Source organism: Poeciliopsis prolifica, unplaced genomic scaffold (assembly GCF_027474105.1).
Source record: "Poeciliopsis prolifica strain line A6 unplaced genomic scaffold, Auburn_PproV2 SCAFFOLD001, whole genome shotgun sequence".
Lineage (NCBI taxonomy): Eukaryota > Metazoa > Chordata > Actinopteri > Cyprinodontiformes > Poeciliidae > Poeciliopsis > Poeciliopsis prolifica.
In genome coordinates, this window is record NW_026562376.1 from 6424711 (window position 1) to 6442805 (window position 18095).

General features: G+C 37.8%; 2 protein-coding genes across 3 annotated transcripts; both read right to left on the reverse strand.

Annotated features, from left to right (window-relative positions):
• Positions 1-20: 20 nt before the first annotated feature.
• Positions 21-5396, reverse strand: tph1a (tryptophan hydroxylase 1 (tryptophan 5-monooxygenase) a). 2 transcript variants are annotated; one of them, XM_055047274.1, is made up of 11 exons: positions 5229-5396; positions 3557-3691; positions 3237-3420; positions 3026-3126; positions 2870-2937; positions 2042-2238; positions 1815-1950; positions 1607-1733; positions 1426-1521; positions 1051-1184; positions 21-940 (listed from the first exon to the last, which is right to left on the reverse strand). In XM_055047274.1, the coding sequence occupies exons 1-11, from the start codon at positions 5316-5318 to the stop codon at positions 766-768; spliced, it is 1443 nt and encodes a 480-aa protein (XP_054903249.1). In that variant the 5' UTR covers positions 5319-5396; the 3' UTR covers positions 21-765. The 2 variants fall into 2 exon arrangements, with proteins under 2 accessions (XP_054903249.1, XP_054903329.1); XM_055047354.1 differs by lacking the exon at positions 5229-5396 and adding an exon at positions 4303-4420.
• A 7518-nt stretch (positions 5397-12914) lies between these two features.
• On the reverse strand, positions 12915-17445 carry saal1 (serum amyloid A-like 1). The gene is made up of 13 exons (XM_055047474.1): positions 17330-17445; positions 16923-17122; positions 16557-16658; positions 16190-16273; positions 15960-16039; positions 15808-15867; positions 15614-15729; positions 15278-15443; positions 14523-14605; positions 14247-14432; positions 13968-14125; positions 13777-13869; positions 12915-13189 (listed from the first exon to the last, which is right to left on the reverse strand). Exons 1-13 carry the CDS (start codon positions 17331-17333, stop codon positions 13112-13114), a joined length of 1410 nt encoding a protein of 469 aa, XP_054903449.1. The 5' UTR covers positions 17334-17445; the 3' UTR covers positions 12915-13111.
• Between the last annotated feature and the right edge of the window lie 650 nt (positions 17446-18095).

The following is an 18095-nucleotide window of genomic DNA, read 5'->3' on the forward strand; positions in this document are numbered from 1 at the left end:
TAATAAAAAAAGCATTTTAAGACACAATCCAACTTTTTATTGAGGGTTTTTTTCAGTTTTATACACAGCCTACACCTATTCACTATAATTCTTTACAGTAGAAAAATAATGTTTGGATTTCCAGACTATGACAACTGTAGTCACATTTGGAAGAAGTATTCAAAGTCATTACTGTAAAACAAGCTGCGTGCACAGGTCAATCTGTTATAATCAATCATGAAAGCATTCTTATAACACTGGTGAGTTAAAGTTTTATCTTTCATAATTTCCTTCAAACAGCACACAGAACAGAGGAGGACAAAGAGAGCAAAATAACAAAAACAAGATACAGATTATCTCTCCAGAAAAAAAAAATTCAAAAAATCAACAATCACACAACATCAGAGTAAACTGAAAAGGAAGAATCCATTTAAGTGTTTTTTTTAACAACAGGAAATGTTTGAAAAAAAAAAAAAAAGAAAGTACATTGAGTGTTTGCGATACAGATTTCAACACAATGAAAGCAAAACTGGTGCGTCAGATAAAGCAGCTCTTTGGGTTTGTAGAACTTACTGACTTTAAAAGTGAAACACGAGTATCTAATTCGCCTGTAAATAGTTTTAGTAATACACCATGCAGTGAGAACAACTGAGAATCTATCCATAAAGTGATGCACATTCATTTTAGTCACAAAAACATAAGCAGACATTGCTACAGCAGCGCTGGGTGTCACATGGTGAGTGTGGATGAGCCGGAGATGGCTAACTTCAGTTGAACAGCATTCAGTCAGACGCCCAGCTGCTTGTTGAGCCTGCTGAGAGCGTCACCCACGATATCAAGCTCGTGCCGGAGCTCCTCGACCACACTGTTGATGCTGGGAGTGTCTTTCAGCACGTCTACGCTCTGAGTATAGGGGTTATATCGAACTGTGAAGGGACGCTTAATGGTCTTGGCAAACTCCCTGAAAAAAAAATTGCGTGCTTAGATATATGCAAAGATGCCAAGATAATTTTTATCCTCAGTATGATGCAATATTATAAAAAAAAAAAAAAAAAGATCAAATGAACAAACCTCATCTTGACTTTGGCTTCCTCAAAACTGTCTGACACAAAGTAAACATCCTGAAATGTTGTGATGATGCATTCCTGCTTGCTCGTTACTTTGGGGTCAAAAGGCATTATCCTTGCATTTCCAGAGAGCGCATGCTGTAAGAAAAAGAAGAATGTGATGAAAATGCTTGAAATTATGTTAATGCTTGCATTTGGACCATTGTGTTCCATAAAAATGTCTTTTCATTGTGTTTATCAAACGTAGACCGTCAAATGGACAATACTGTATGTATGTTGTAATTATGTTAAATTTGAAACCTTTTCCAAACAAATGATGTCAGAAATAAGTTTTTGAATTAGGTTGCACTCCTTATGATCTTGACGTAATGTTTCCTACCTTAAGCTCACTGATTGATGACAGCAGGCCCGCTCCATATGCTCGCAGCTGCCCTTCTTGTTTGCATAGGCCAAACTCCACTGTGAAAAAGTAGCACTGAAACATAGACAAATATATATAAGAGTTGGCAACATTTATCAAAGAACATTAAATAAGGTTCGGCTGAAAACGAGAAACTCACTGTGGCCAGTTTCTGAACAGAATCATCTGAGGCTCCGAGCGAAGCAAGACCAATCTCCTGAGAGAACTGGGCGAAGCTGGGTTCTGCTAGCAGCGGAACGTGTCCCAGCAGTTCATGGCATGTGTCCCTGTATGATGGACAATAAGAGAATAAATATCCCTATTGCAATAACAATTTATTTTCAAAGGAAACAGATAAGTCTACTCACGGTTCTGGCGTATACAAGGGGTCAGAGCTGTGCCGCACATACTGGGTACAGTGGAAAACCCGGAAGGCCAAACCAGCGAGGAAGTCCCGTGGGGACAGGTAACCTGCCACAGGTCTGATGGTGAATCCAGTTCGTTCTGGAAAAGATGATTTAATTAAATGCTTGTGACTACATATGTAAATAATGAAGCATTAAGGTTTGATTGAAGATGGTTTGATGAAAATTACCTTTGAGGAAGCGGGAGACATCCTCCAGCTGAGGGATGTTGTCCTCCCGACATTCACAGTATTTGGACAGCAGTGGCAGATTCTTCAAGTATTCCCGGCAGGCGTGGGTGGGGTACAACTTGTTCAGCTCCCTGTACACAACGCCCCAAGTCTTCACTTCCTCCTCTGTGAACTCAATATGAGGAATGGGATCCCCACTGGAGAAAGACACAAAATTATGTAGGTATTAATGGTAGAAGAACAGAATGCTGCCTAATGTTGCACATGATTTCTGTGAACTTTGATATGGCTTTCCAAAAACTTCCCACCCACCCACCAATCTGTACCATAAGCTTTGTTGATGCCTTTTAGGGAATTCATAGTTAATTTTTACTGTTTGCTTTGCTCAAACAGTAAAGATGCTTTCCAGAAATATTGTAAAGAAACTGGAAAGTAAATACAAAACTTTGTGAAAGTGCAAGCTTTAATTTTATAAGAAGCGTAACTAAATGAAAATTGTAAATAAGCTCAAAATTCCTTGAAATTGTCCATTAAATTCCAGAAAATTAAACAATAAATTCCATGAGAGTTCCAGGGAAGTGCCTTGTCTCAGTTATTTGAAAGAACCTGATAAAGTCATATAAAATAGCCAACATCTTCCCTGAAAATCTAATGAAAGTACTTTGTAAGTTTTGGAAACCAACCTCTTAGTTCTGTGAAAGTAGTTGGAAAGTTTAATGAAAGTACCTGTTAGGTAAACCTGCTAGGTTTACCTAACAGGTGTTACCCTCAAAGTTCTGGGAAAGGTATATATATTTAAAATAGCTGTTTGAATACATAGAAACTCACTGTCTGTAGGTCATAGCAAGATCAGCAAAATACTTCCGTCTTTTGCGGTAGACATTGTCCTTAAAACCCTGGAAATGAGAAGAATTGCTTTATAAGAATGTGCCTTATTTGGGAGGGTTTACCTCTTGAAAACCATTCAGTAGTCTGATACTTTACCGGATGGTCGGCATCCAGCTCAGATCCATACATCAGGACACGATTAGCACACTTGTCCAAGTCAGATATTTTCTTTGGAAACCAAGGTACATCGTACATATCTGAAAAGAATTTGGGAGGATGTTGTAGAATTCATTTCTAATGCACTTGAAACTGATTTTAAAAAACCCCAAAACCCTGTCACAATTTAGATCTTTGCTCCTGTCTTTACCTTCTTCAAGCAGACAGGAGTTATCTGGAGGGTCCATGTCCACCACATTCACATGCTTCCGAAGCAGATGGATGATTTCGTTCAGTTGTTCGTGGTTGCTGTCGCAGTCCACAAAAATTTCAAACTCAGAGTTGCGCCTTTTGGATTTTCTGGACTCAATGTGTATGAGGTTGACATGGTTTTCCTGCAAGAAACAGTAAAAAAAAAACAAACGCATGTCATGCTGATTCAACTGATGCAACTGATGCATAACACACTCACTATTCAAAAGGTAATCTAAATTGAAAAAATTGAAATATTTAAAATAAATTCGCTCGTACTTGGAAGAGTTTGAGAGCCTTCACAAGTCCTCCCACTTCATTTTTCAGGGAGAAGATGATCGTTGCTCTCCCTTTCTCGGATGAATTCTTCTTCTCTGTGTTTTCTTCGATTTTTGTGAAGCTTGACTTGTTTATCTGTGGATCAAAACCAAAGATTGGTAAGCTCTTGAATCTATGTTCACGAAAAACGCGTGTTACGCTCGAACCAAAGCTTAGCGCGCGTAATGACGCGAATGGACAACTTCTAATCACTTAAGAGCATCGAGCGATCCGAAAAATCCTTCGAACATCTTGTCTCTAGTGCGTGAGTCACTCGCACCAGAAGAAGTCAGAGTCAAAGCTGGACGCATTGAAAGGTAAATACTTTGAAGCACGAATATGTTGTTCTTAGAGATCCACACCGAAGTGAGCCGCAAACTGACAGGATTCAGTTTGGGCTGAGCGGCGCCGCTGTCCGTTTCAGCACGTTGGACAGCGCTCTCACGTTGACGCGTGGCTGCACACGCCAGGGGAAAATTCACATAATCCTGTCAGATCGTTCCGAGACGGCACCGCAAAACTAATCTAATTTAATCGACTGGAGCGTTGTTTAATTGACATTCAAAGGCAGTTACGATGCGATTCGAAAATAAAATTACTTGCAAAAAATGTGATGTTTCTCATGTGGATTTTTTTTGCAGTAAGATTACAGGTGGAGATCAGCTGCAAGAAAAAAGTAAAAACGACCTCACTTGATCTCTTCCTACCATGTTTCTTCCCTCGTTCATGGTTTGAAAGGCGCGGCAGAGCCGTTTTCCGTGCACCCTGGTTCTTATCGTCCCACAAAGCATTAGTGCATGGGAGACTGGATCAGGACGCTGGACAGGGGTCAACTCTTTGCGTCTCGGTTTAACGAGGATGAACTTGTCTCTGTCTCAAAGAATCGCCTTACAGCAATCTCATTTAGAGAGCGGGGAAGCCTATTATTAGCACCCTGCATGTTGAAAGCTCATCAAACGCTTTTTAAATCATCCCGTCTGAAAACTGGGAAGTGAGATGAAACTGCTAAGGGAAAAATAATATATATATATAGCTTAAACATAAACATTTTGTTGACATTTTTGCTAATCAAGATTACAAGTTGCTGAAACATAAATAAAGATTAATTACATTACTCGTGCTTCAAATGTGTTTTCATCACGTTTTTTGACACCACTCAGAAAGAAGAGTAGCTATTTCTGTAAAGAAAGTAAAAAATAAAAACTTTGTATGCTTGGATTTATAAGACACTGCTGCTACACAAGCGCACATGCGCGTCACAATACAGTTCTTAATGTGAAACGTGTCTTTTCCACGTGCGGACATTGAATACTGAAGGTAAATAGCGGCACATTTCTCTGCTTTTCTATCAATCTGCCGTGATTTCTTGCATGCATTTAACCCGCTTAAACCTTGGCGTAAATTTCAGTACAAAAACGGCTTAAATTGATCTGCGCTGTGGGGGAAAGTAAAAGATTAAAACAAATCGCTTTACAGCTGTCCAAAGGTTGATTCCTTAAAGTAAAAGTTATTTTGAAAATATCTCATGGTTTCAGTGCGTGCATCAATGTCCCACCGGAAAACATGTCAAAGAATCAACACTGCTGCATTTTAAAATTGCATCATTAATTGCATAGCACGTCTTCTTTCTTACCTCATTGTTGAGCAGTTTTTCCTCAAAGCCAATGTTCATAGAGTCAAACGACCGTCCTCTGCGTGGCCCTTCCACCTTATTCGAGTACATGTTGAAGCGCTCCGGTTTATTAAGGGCTTTTATCTAGTTTTTACGCAAGTAAATTACCTAAATTAGCCTACGCCTTCTTTTTTAAGGGGGGGTTCTTTAACCCCGGGAAGCAGCGGACTTTGCTATTTAACCACACGGAGTGGCAGGTGGGGGCAATAATCTGCCCCACGGCAGCAAATGGAAAAAGAGCAGCGCCTCCCACGTCATTGGGGGGAAAAATGTCTTTTCTTCCATCCAAAGGTCTGAAACGACTTCAGAAAGATCAGTCATGAATATAAATTTTACCTCAAGGATGAAATGAAAGAATACAAGTTAGAGTTTGTGTTTCAATTGTCCTGCAGTGGACATGAAAGTACAGTGTTATTGTGAGATAAGGAAGCATTTTTTATTTATTTCTGAATTCACTGGTGTTTGGCTTACTTTAATATTGAAAATGAAACACGACAAATTGCATCTGTAATTTATTTTTGTGCTCAAACTGCTTCATTTTCACAGAAAGGATTTAAAATGCCGTTTGTTGATCCCTTAGAAAACCTCTGGTTGTAAGAGGATTTAAATGTAGCCCGCCTGACTTTCTTCAAGTGATGCAAACAGACCCCTCTTTAGAAAATTTCCCCCACTGCTCTGTAAGCTCTCCTGGCCTCTGGTGCACGTAAACATAATCTGCCTGTTTTCTTCTCTTTAACACTCTTTTATAATGAGGTCAACACAATTAGTGAAAAAGGGTCTCAGTGGCTTTGGCCGGCAGGATCGAGATGACGGATCAATGAGCGTATAAGATCTAATTACTTTCAACAGATAACAATTCTTGTTCTCTAAGCTTTAGTCACCTTACACACAGGACAAAGGCACTTTTAGTTTCTTGCTGGGTCACAGCTCTCATGCACTGATACATGTGGATGATTTGCATACAGTTTTGTATCAGGTGGGTCTGCTCTGTGTCACCCGTGATATGAGCCGATGCTTTACACAACCCAGGAGGCATTCAAGGGTACTTCCCCCCGTCCCCTAGAACTGAACCCGCAAGAGAAATTCATTTTGTTCTTCTCATAAGCATATCAACACCTATTATATAATTTGTTGTGATGTTGACATAATGTTTAGACCATATAGAAGTGTGAGTAAACCGATTACTTGACTGGGCCATTACAACACAATAATATGATTGGACCTAAATCAGTCCACTGAAGCTCAGGCTGTATGTTGTTGTGCTGGGAGATGAATCTCTTCCTCAGTTCAATGTCTGCTGCACCCTGTGTCAGTCTTTCTTTCTTACAGTATTGCTCTGTATTTCCATCTGTCTCTGAATCAGATCTGATCAGCTTCCCTGTCCCTGCTAAAGAAAAGCATAGCAGCATGTTTCATTTTATTCGGGAAAATACTCATCATTATTTATTTATCCACACTTAATTTTTACATGCAGGCCAAAAAGCTCGACTTTGGTTTTATTTGATTCCATAGACTTCGTGCAATAGACTGAACAACGTCCTGTGAGATGTTTATGGCTTTCGTAGCAATAATAATGTTGATCTTTTGTAAATTTTGAATGAATTTAGATTGCTGGCTTTTAATGAGAAACATGTTCAAACTTAATTATCTCCACTTGACTTTTATCAAGAGATGTTGAGGATCAAACTAACATATAACAGAATCATGCAACTATTATACACTTCGTAAGTTCAGTTATACAAATACAAAACTAAATGATGGACTATATCGTTGTAATAGTAGTTATTAGAAATCTTGTAAGGACAAAGCCCAGGGAGAGCTGATTGGGTTCAGGATGCACTAATGAGTTGTGGTTTTCATTAACTTCAGTCACAGGGTAAAGCTCCATCAACCTCACTTATTGCTACATTTTCACAGATGTGACTTCTCTGATGCAGACGCTCTGCTCATGTCTTTGATCTTCTCTGGTTGTTCGAGCGTCTGGATTAGATCTCAGGATGTCAGGTTTCCCCCCTGGACCTGTAACCTCGGTGATGTGATTTGGATTGCAAGTAGGAGAAAAAAATAGATGGATGGAATATCGAGGCAATGAGAATCTTCTGACATGATAACTACAATTCTGGGCTTTAGGGAAGCGTGCCAAGAAGAAAACCATTACTGAAATCAAACCAAAATAAATCTCATTTGCAGCTTACCACAATCAGTGTTCAGTTCAGCGAACGTGTGGGAAAAGATCATGCGGCCAAATTTAACCAAAATGTAACTTTTTGACCAATATTCGAAATGCTATGTGTGACAGAAAACACTGCATATCAACCATAAACGTTATTCCAACCATGAAACATAGTGGTAGCAGCATCAGGATGTGGGGATGCTGATGGTAATTATAAAGATGAAAGGCAATGGTGCCGCTTGAGATAAGGATACAGCCATTAGTGATTATTTAACAGTGTAAATTTATTCAAAGAACACCTGTCCACTCCATGGTACAAAACATTTAGCAAAATAAACGTATTAATTGACTTGTAGAGTGCATTGAAAAAATACCACATACATACAGAGTCACTGTTTTTGTTCTCCAAGTTGCAATTAGGATTCTGAAGTATGAAGTTAGCAATATTGCAATATGACATTTTCCTCACTACTCTTGTTTTCCACAATAAACGCTCATGGAATCACAAAATCTGACCAAATATTGACTCCAAGCAGATTTTTGAAATTATAATTTTGTAGACATTGATATTGTAATGAAGATTCTAGCAGGGATTATTACTGAAATTAATTACAGATTTAATACGCACTTCATTCAGCTCCTGCTGAGACTATGGCATCAAACCATATCAGTAATCTTTCCTTCATGTCACTGCTGCAACACAACGTAGCCCTCAAGCCAAACGTTGATTTTAAAAAGCTCAATAGAAGAAATAAAGACATTTTAAAATTCAGCATCATTAAAACCAAGGCTCATGTGTGAGGTTTGGAACAGACCAAACCTCACATGTGTGTGTCTGTGTGTGTTAAAGCTTCAGTCTGGCCGATCTGTCCCAGTTCTGTTCACTCCAATCAGACAGATTTACTCACAGTGTCTGATCATCAGACCGCTCGACAACTCCCTGGCTAATCTCTGCTACGGTAGTAAGCATTAGAGTTAATAAAGCCAAAAAGTGAGCTGCTTCTCACTGAGCATTTGGAATATGTTTAATAAAAGGTGATCATTTAATAAAGCTGCCTCTTTTCATACATACTGCAATGAGTCAAAATTTACAACTTATGACTAAAGATATTTAATTGAAACTTACTGGTGGCATTAACACAACTGTAATTAAACAAATGTCAATTTATGAGGACACAATAGAAAAAGCTTCTCTATGTTAACAGTTACACAAATTCTAACCTAATGGAAATGTCCAGCTTTATCATATTGCTTTGTTAAAAAAAATAGCATTTTAAAGTTTTAGTTATGGGGTAATACTTATTCATGCATTTATCTTTGAAATAATCGAAGCATTTAGTAACTGGATGTTTCAAAAGCAGTATGCCAAGATTCTTCTTCTTCAGGGCATCTGATTTTGTTTTCCCATAACAAGTATTTAAGTTTTCAAATATCTAAGGTTTCTTCCACATCAATAGTTTTCCAGTACTTCACCTAATCCCAGGCCTTGATTACACAACTAACTAATCAGAACAGTGAATAGTCAGCTTGTGCACACTTCCTGTGGCTGGAATGCTCCTCTGTAATTAGCCTCTAGTCTGTCAGTGCAGAGCAAACAGAAGCATCTGCTACTGGCTATTGGTGAAAGGCATCAGTGTACACAAGGACAGGGGGTGAACCGTACCTTATAAACACCAGCAACATTCAAAATAATCCTTAGATAGTATAAAAAGATGTACCAGGTACTTAAAAAACTAAATGCTCCCTGAAACATATTTTAATGAGCTATTAACATAAGAAATATTTGTCTATACCTGTATTTTATAGTGTGTTTTGTTATCACATTTATTGCATATACTTCAGTTCAAAAAATTACAAATGTAATGAAAAGAAAATATTTTTACAAAGCAGTACTTTTCCTTTTGTGTTATTAGCTGATAACACAAAACATTATTATAAATATAAAGTATTTCTAGATTTTCTCTTGGCAAAAGTCACACCAGATATAGCAATTAAAGTAATACACAACCTCAAACACATCAAAGCAAATTATTGCTTAGCTTCATGTAAGGAAGTGGAACAGGGTACAGGCATTTCATACACAAAGAACAGGAAATACAGAATGGCTTAGAAAGCCAAGAAATCAGCTAAAAACTGCCAGTATTTAGATTTAGATTGTTCTGCACAAATCGGTTTCTAAATTCTGAATATTCCAGAGAGTGGCCCTGTAGCCAATATCCAGCAGCAGAAAGAGCATAATTTTACTACAATCACAGTCAAGAAAAGCATGTTGGAGATTGGTCAACCTTGCTAACGTCTTAGTGCGATGCTCAGGAGGAGTGCAGCAGATGTCATGGTTAGACACCATGTTTGAAAGATAAATGATGGTTTACATCACCCAAAAAACACCACGTCTAAAAGGATACTTATAGGTGCCTACATCATGATGAGAACTGTTCTGGAGGTAACTCTTAGTCCGTTTTTTTAAGCAGGACCCTTAATAATAATTTTATAAGTGTCACTTTCAAAGACTTTTAATAATGTCCATCTTAGAAAGGATGCTGATAATTGTAAACTAATTACTGCTGAGTCATAGATCATAATTTGTACAGATTAATTGGTGTGCACTTTATCATTGTAATTTTCTAACTGATAAGCCAGCAGAAAAAAGTAGAGCATGCTGTTGAGACAAATTCAAATATTAGGATTGTCTTTACAAGTGGTAAGGGTCAGAGCGTGTGATGTTTGGGAGATTACGTAAAACGAATGTTTCATTGTGAGCCTGTTGACAAGAGACAGAGGGCGGGGAACTCAGGAAATGAGCTGAACTGGGCTTTGGTTGCACTCGCTAGCATCATGTGTCTTTGTTAACACGCCTTCTCCATGCAGGTGCTTGTGAATGGGAGAGTCCTCCGAATCAAAGGAGAGGCTACGTGAAAGTCCACACGTATTCCCTGTCCTCCCTGTGAGACATGTGACAACTGACACCACAGGCTCAGGGCAGGACGTGCAAAGAAAAGGACATTTGTAAAAACTTATCTCCATTCAAGACAGGCTCCTGGATCTTATGGGAAATTGTTTTAAAACAGATTTATTTAGTTTTTTTGTTTTATTTGATTTTATTCAATACACTCAAAGGCTAGGAAGTTTAATTTTAATTATCTAAATATGTACAAAGTATGTGATATGCGGTGCAATGTTACTTTGCCTAGCAGCTTAGCCATTTTAGACATTTTAGCCTTACTGGTCCTTGGTTTGCTATGACACTTATGTGTTATGATGCATTTCTTAAATGTTTCTTTCATTAAATTTTTACTGTGAAGTGTTTTGTGACTCCTGTTTGAGAAAGGTGCTATGCAAATACAATTTACTTTTATTTTATTATATTTATTTTATAAACACAAAGGAGACATGAATTTTAACAAATTTTAAAAATAATAAAATTGCATAAATAAAAACCTTAAATCAAGGCATATTCATCCCTCTTTGGTAATACTGAAATAAAATGACTTGAAACTAATTGTTTTTATATATTTAATAATTCACAGTCTGTCCCTGTGTAATTTATTTCTGAATAAATCCAGATGTAGTGTGAAGATTTCAGATATTTGGTCTAAAATATTGATGAACAGTATTATATATATATATAATACTATATATATATATATATATATATATATATATATATATATATATGTATATATATATATATATATATATATATATATATATATATATATATATATATATATATATATATATATATATATATATATTTTGCATGGAAGAACAAAGAAAAAATAATTCTCAGTCCCTAAAACATAATTAAGTTTGTGCCTGTGAAGTTCACAGGTATGAATAGCTTAGCGAGACACTGTGTATTCTAACGGTTTAAATTTTCATCAAATTCAACAGAAAATTCTTGTTTGTTAAACAAAACAGTGAATCCTTTGGGTGTGACGTACAAAGAAACTTCATACATGACACTTCACATTAGCATCAAACGCATCCAAGTCATCAGTGCCAGTGATGTGTAAGCTGTATGCACAGGACACACAGCTACCACCCAGCTGCATTTTGTTCATGAAGTCAGATTACATCATGCTGCTGAGAAGACTGGCAGGCAGACAACGAAGTTTGGCAGGGCAGCGGGAAACATCTGGGCTTCAACTGTGATTTTCTGTGACATGAGTAGCCTGGCAGCGAGGCCTGCAGACAGAGGAGAGTATCCGTCACTGGGCACAAGCCGTCGTGAAAGACCAAGCATGATTAGCTAACTTGGCATTTCTTCCTTATGACGACAGTTGCAACCTGAATGCAGCACAGGTCAGAGCAGAGGTGTTCAGAGAGATGTTGCACCCCCCCATCCTTTAAAAAGAGGACGATCCTGTTCTCACATCCAACATTACCACCCAGGGATTTCCATTAGAAAGAGTGTTCTACATATCAATCCCAGCTTTAATTAAAGAGCTGCTATATTCAAGGGGCCTTGGTGTGCATGCTGGAAGTACACAGGCTGCTGGGCTCTTCTCCATGAGTGGGTGAAACGCTTCATTTGGAAACCAGATGAGTTCATTGTTTGCAGGCTCAAAGCCTTTCATCTGTTGTTTTTGTTTTTATCCTTACCAAGTGACTGTCACCCTTTGGTAAACACTTGATCTTGTCATCAGCATCATTACTCATATGCTTAAAAAAGGTGACTCAATGCAGTTTTGTCTTATGTGGAAATGTACACTTATAAAATGCATCTGGGAAACATTTATTGTTTGAAACATGAATATAAATAATGAGCACCAGGCCATAAAATAACATTTATTTTTAGGTTTAGTGACACGCAAATGAAAAGGTGGAGAAGAACATTTCTACTGATCATTAATGTCATCTTAGATGATCTTTGTTTGGTCAGGTTAAATAGATATTTTACAGCAATAAAAGCAACAATATAATTTCTGTTATGATTGCTGCTTGGAGACATGGATGTTTCTGTGAAAAGATAGGTGAAAAGAAAATAACCTTTACAAAAGTTAGTCTTAAGATCAGTTTTAAAAAGAATAAAAACAGTTAATGGTGTAAATGTATATTTTTAAGAATTGTTAGAGGAAATCACCAGGCGTTGCACATCGATTGAGTTAAAAATCGATGTGCAAAAATAATCCAAGAATTATTACATCTTGGATTTATTTTTCCCCACTTCTCAGTAGTTATGCTCCAAAAAAAGTTTGGATTTTTTCAATATTTTCACTGCACGTTTATGCTCCAGCAAAAACATTTTAAACAAATTTACCAAGGGTGTCAATAAAAGTCTCCACCATCATAAATCCTCAATTACCCCCCGTGCCCTCCAAAAAAAACAAAACAAGGATGTTTGTTTGGTGTCCTATACTTTTGATTGAAATCATATCAGCCTACTGTTTACTATAAATTGTTTTTCATCACATCATTACATCAATGATTCAATAAACGGGACACATAAACTTAATAAAAAAAGAATTAAAAACTGTAAAACATGAACAGACCTTTAATTTTGCCAAGATAAGCAAATCATAGATAGAGTTATCAAAAGAAATGATAAAGTTTACCATTAATGATAATGTCTATCGCATGGAAATACAAATATTTAGAGAGGAAATACCAGCTGCTATAAAAAGCAGCAGGAGACTGAATGAGAGCTGAACACTGATCAGCAGGAGCCTCAGACAGGAAACTGTGTCCTCATCATGTCTGCCAGCTGTGGATCAGCCTCTGACAACGCAGCCTGCAGGTGCTGAAACTGTACAAGAAAAGAAAAGAGGAAGGGTGGAAATAACATGTTTATTTTCCACAGGAGGTGGTATGGTGGGACAGTTTGTCAGACTAATTAGACAGCAGGTCTAAAAGAAAACCTCTCAATATAAATAGCAAAAACAGGAAAGGCTTTCACTTAGATCATAGTAAAGTTATTTGTACAAGAGAATTTTCCATTAATTTGAATTTGGATCTTGCATAACAAAAGTTTATTCCAAGAAATGCTTAATGTAAGATACGTGAGAAGCCCATGTGACATCTCTCTCCAAACCTGTATAATTGTTAGAAATAAGCCTAAACTGACATTTTAATTTTACACTTATCTGTAATGTTTCCATTCAAATACATTAAAGTGACTTTCAGTGTCATCTGATACTCGTTTACGTTACACATGGCTTTTATAAACATCAAACTTTAAAAACTCATTTTTGATCAGTTTGATAACATTGTTGTGGATATATTAATATATGCTTGTAACAGTATCTGACTGCAGACAATAAAGCAAAGAAAAAAAGATTAAGTAATGCAAAAAAGAAAAGTTCAAATAGTAATATGTCTGAAGTGAGAACTTACAGAAGTCTTAAAACTGGGAAGCAAACAGGCTGCAGCTGCTTGACAAGTTTTCTGTGTCAGGTCGTCATTTTTTATTAAATCTGCAACTGTGTCCTATAGTGAAACAGTACAGAAACACAAGATCATTTACAATTATACAGCTATACGTCTATGATAATAGAAGAAGAAATTTAATTGGTCTGTGAGATTACCTTTGTAATATTAAGGCAAATGTCAGCTAGAAACTCTGAGGTAATCTCTGCAAGAGTCTGCAGCTGGTCATCATTTGTATTGTCTTTGTTGGAATCTTCCCTTTTGGACTCGCTTTGATGCTGGCACACCCGAAAGACTGACCCAATCAGAGACGGACCTGGGGGGGGTTAAAAAACAAGGTGAAGTTATATGAAGAGTAAAAGTCAATCTGGGATTAAGTCCAAAAAGACTTAAAAGTGGTGAAGCAGGTGGAACAGTGGAGATGTTTGGAAACTTACTTGTGTCGTTTCTGCTGCTCCACAGATCCTGGCATCTATAAAGAGCCTGCAGCACAGACAGCGCCTGAATTAAAATGCTTTTCTGCTCATGCAGGACAACTGGAAGATCATTTGGCTGACAGAGGTCCTCGCACACAACGTCACTAACAAACTCCCACAGTGGTTTGCCGGGTCCATCAGGCGCCGCTGGGGAAAACAATGGCGTAATGTCTTTTTTTAACTTAACATTTAAACATTGAGCCTCTTGAGACTGAAATCTGATTAAAGAAACATTACCAAAAACCTGAATGCCCTCCTCTACAGTGGTGAGAAGTTGGAAGATGTGAAGATAAACCTCCAGACCATTGGGACTCTCAGACCTGCGGAAATATAAAGATCAACATAACGGAATTTCACATGAACGTGGCTTTTTGAAGCTGCTAAAAGACAGGTCTGTTACTGCGCAGTTAAATCATTAACATGCTACAAATAAAAATCTGCTTTTATTTTTTTTAGACACAGCTTTTGTAACACTGGTGGCATTTATTTATTAGTAGTTGGCTGTGAAGAAGGATAAAAAGAGAAGGGGAAGACATGCAGTGAAGCTCAAATTGTCAAATTAAGGAATTTTAATATGCATTTGAACCAGTATATCCATGACCATGACCAGAGCATGCATATGTCTGAACAGCACTAGGTGTGTATCAATCACTGTGGCCCAAATACTACAAGGTTCCACTGGAGTCTGGTAGTGATCGGATCCTGTTTGTCATTTTTTCAGCTCTTCCCAACAGCTGGGCGGGAGTACGTCCAGCTGTTGCTCAAGCCAAACCTTTAAGTCTTTTCCTGCCCTAAAGGCATTATATGCCAGCATTTTCTCAGCCACTGCTTCTCTCCTCTTTATTTTTTCTATATATTTAAAAGGTAAAGTCAATATTTTTCTGTGAAACCATTCTCTGTCCAAATACAAATATGGAAAAGTTAGCAACACAATGAAAAGCATCGGATCGGTCAGGAACGGCTGCAAAACTTGGATACCAATCCTTTCCTACCTGAGCTGCTTTGCTGCCTCAAGGAGACACAAGCTCAAATCCAGACTGATATCCCCATCTCGCTCCTTCTCCTCCCTCGGCTGGGATGTGATCCAGCACTTCATTAATTCTTCATCAAGGTCAAACAGTTTGTCGATCAGCTCTCCCACCTTCTCAAGCAGATCAGCTGAATAACACATATGAGGACAAATTAGAAAGCAGGCAGCAAATAAGTAAAGTCAAAGAGAAAAACTTCAAAAATCAAAGTGCTGCAAGAAAATGTTTTTTTTGTTGCTTTTTTTAACAAATAGAAGTAATCAGCAAATAAATAAAAAGTATAACATGAAAGTAGAGTACTGTTAGTAGAACTGCTCATGATGAAACAGAGGCTGGAGCACACAGATGTCTGCTGTCGTATTCGCTGAAGCCACAGGGAACAGAAGTCTTTTTGAGATAAGCAGGTCAGTAGAAGTCTGCAAACACAATGAGAGCATTTAATGTTACTCTCTTAATCACTGATTTTCATTATTTAGGGAAGCTTAAAATGATACCTGCTGGTTTCAAGAAGGGTTGGGGGATCAGTATCTCCCAGAAGAAGCAACAGCACAGCACTGTGGTCACACCAGGAAGCTGCATTAGATATCAGAAACGTAGCAGGAGCAATGTGTTTATTCAACTATTGGAGATCTTAGTTACTACTCACCCCAAATCCTCGTTTTGGCTGAGAGTCGCACATGTTTCAGGAAAACAGGCAATATTCCCAAGGATTCCTACACAAATTTCCTAGAGAAAGAAAAAAAATCAGGCATAATTGTTCTAATTATTTAAGAAAGTTTAAATAAAAACACTGTTCATACGACTATTATTACAGGAACATGTATTGATCCCCCAACCCTTCTTGAATCTGGCATGAATGAAAAGTGTTTCACTCACTGTAAGACGTGGGCAGCGAGATTTGGCTATGACTCCAAGGAGGATATCAGCAGCTTTGAATTCTTGTAGGAAACCCGCCACGTCCTGCATGCATTAGGGTCATAAGCAGCAAATATTAAAGCTGGATTACTGTTACATCAGGCCTAAAAATTCAACAGCTAAATGTGCTGTGAGAGCAGATCTGCAAACTCCAGTTTAACTCCACATAAATATTTAATTTTAATATCCACAATCTTTACAACAGGTATACATTTTAGGCACAAATGAATTGAGATGTTTACAATTAACTTCATAAATGCATTTAAGCATTTTTTTTTAGTTTAATGTGGAGCAGAATATGGCTATTCAAGTAAGGTAGAAACTGCACCTTATCCATTGCCATATCCCAAACTCTGCAAAGATCTTCTTCCTCATCGTCAGAGAGCTGCATCTGATCTTCTGAGTTCTCTTCTGAATGCTCTGTAACCATCTGTAAAACAGTTTACAGAGATTAACAAATTAGGGGCAGTGCATAAAAAGAAAGGATTATCCAAATAACTTCAAACTGGGTGCAAAAAAGGGGAACTCAAGAGATGTTTGGCTTGGGGTGAAGTTTTGTTGCTGAGAAAGAAAAATCCTATTTTGTATGTTCCAGATGCAGCTTTAGCTTAGATTATGTCGGCCTTTTATCTGCAGGTCCTAAACTTAAGACTTAGTGGTTAAGAAACAGGATTTAGCTCGGCAGCCCACCTACCTGAATGAGTCGAGTCAGCGTGCTGAAAAGCCAGTGCTTGCTGTAAGCTGTATCTCCGATGGCATCCAGGTCTTCTCCCTGGTCTCCATCAGCTTGGTTCGGGGGTGGCGACGGGTTACGATCCATCTGAGGGGATCGTAACCCGGCTGCAGGGGACGACCTCTCATTCTCTTCCGGCTCAGGACCATCAACACCGCTGTCTTAAGGAATAAACAGAAATCACAGACCTGTTCAATATGAATGAATCTTGTAAGGAATATTATGTAGACTTTCCTTCAGTATTAAGCCTCAAAAACTATTCACATTTGGTTAATACATATTTAAGCTAGTTGCCCGTCGTAAGTCGCTCCTACAGACATTAGTTTAACATTAAGTGTCAAATAGCAACATTAGAATGTTAAACTTACCCATGGGGACCGTTCTGAGCAAAGAGGTCTGGTTATTTAACGTTACATTAAAGTTTAGAAGATTTTAAATTGCAGCACCGCTCAATTTCAAACAGCCTCCATGTATGATGGTCACATTGGCTGCGCATGCGCGACTGATCTTGTTGTGGTAGAGAACTTGCATGCAAAACAGATATCGCCCCCTGTAGGTAGCAAGCGAAAGTGTCAGGTCCTCCTCAGGTCTTACTCAAGTCTTCTTTCTCATTGTTTAAAAAGGACTGCTGACCCAGAATAATGCAAGGAATTACATAATTTATGGCAAGATGTAAGAAATTACTATAACTGAAATTAAAAGTCCAAACATAAATATCATGACACAAACTGTTCAGCCTGTTTGATAGCAACTATATGTGTTCAGACATATTTTATGTTTCCAACCTCTTTTAATAGAAATGTGTTGTCCATTCAGTCTGTGGATGTGAATATCTCTTTTTGCTAACTCACTCTGTTTAGCGATTAACAACAAAAACAGCATTTACATGGTAGTAGAAACTTTAAAAGACGTTCAGAATAAATTTGATAATGCAAGATGTTCTCACCTCATCCTACAGTGTCGCTCTTTGTGCTTTTGTTGAACATGTTTAGTTGACCCAATGTGAAATTGATCTCTAGATTAAACATTGTGAGTTGCAGCCTGTGTTGACTTCTGGACACAAAGTGGAAGTTCACATGTTGAATGAGGGTTAAGCAAACTGTTTGAGCTTTGCAGCAGAAAAACTTTAAGTTT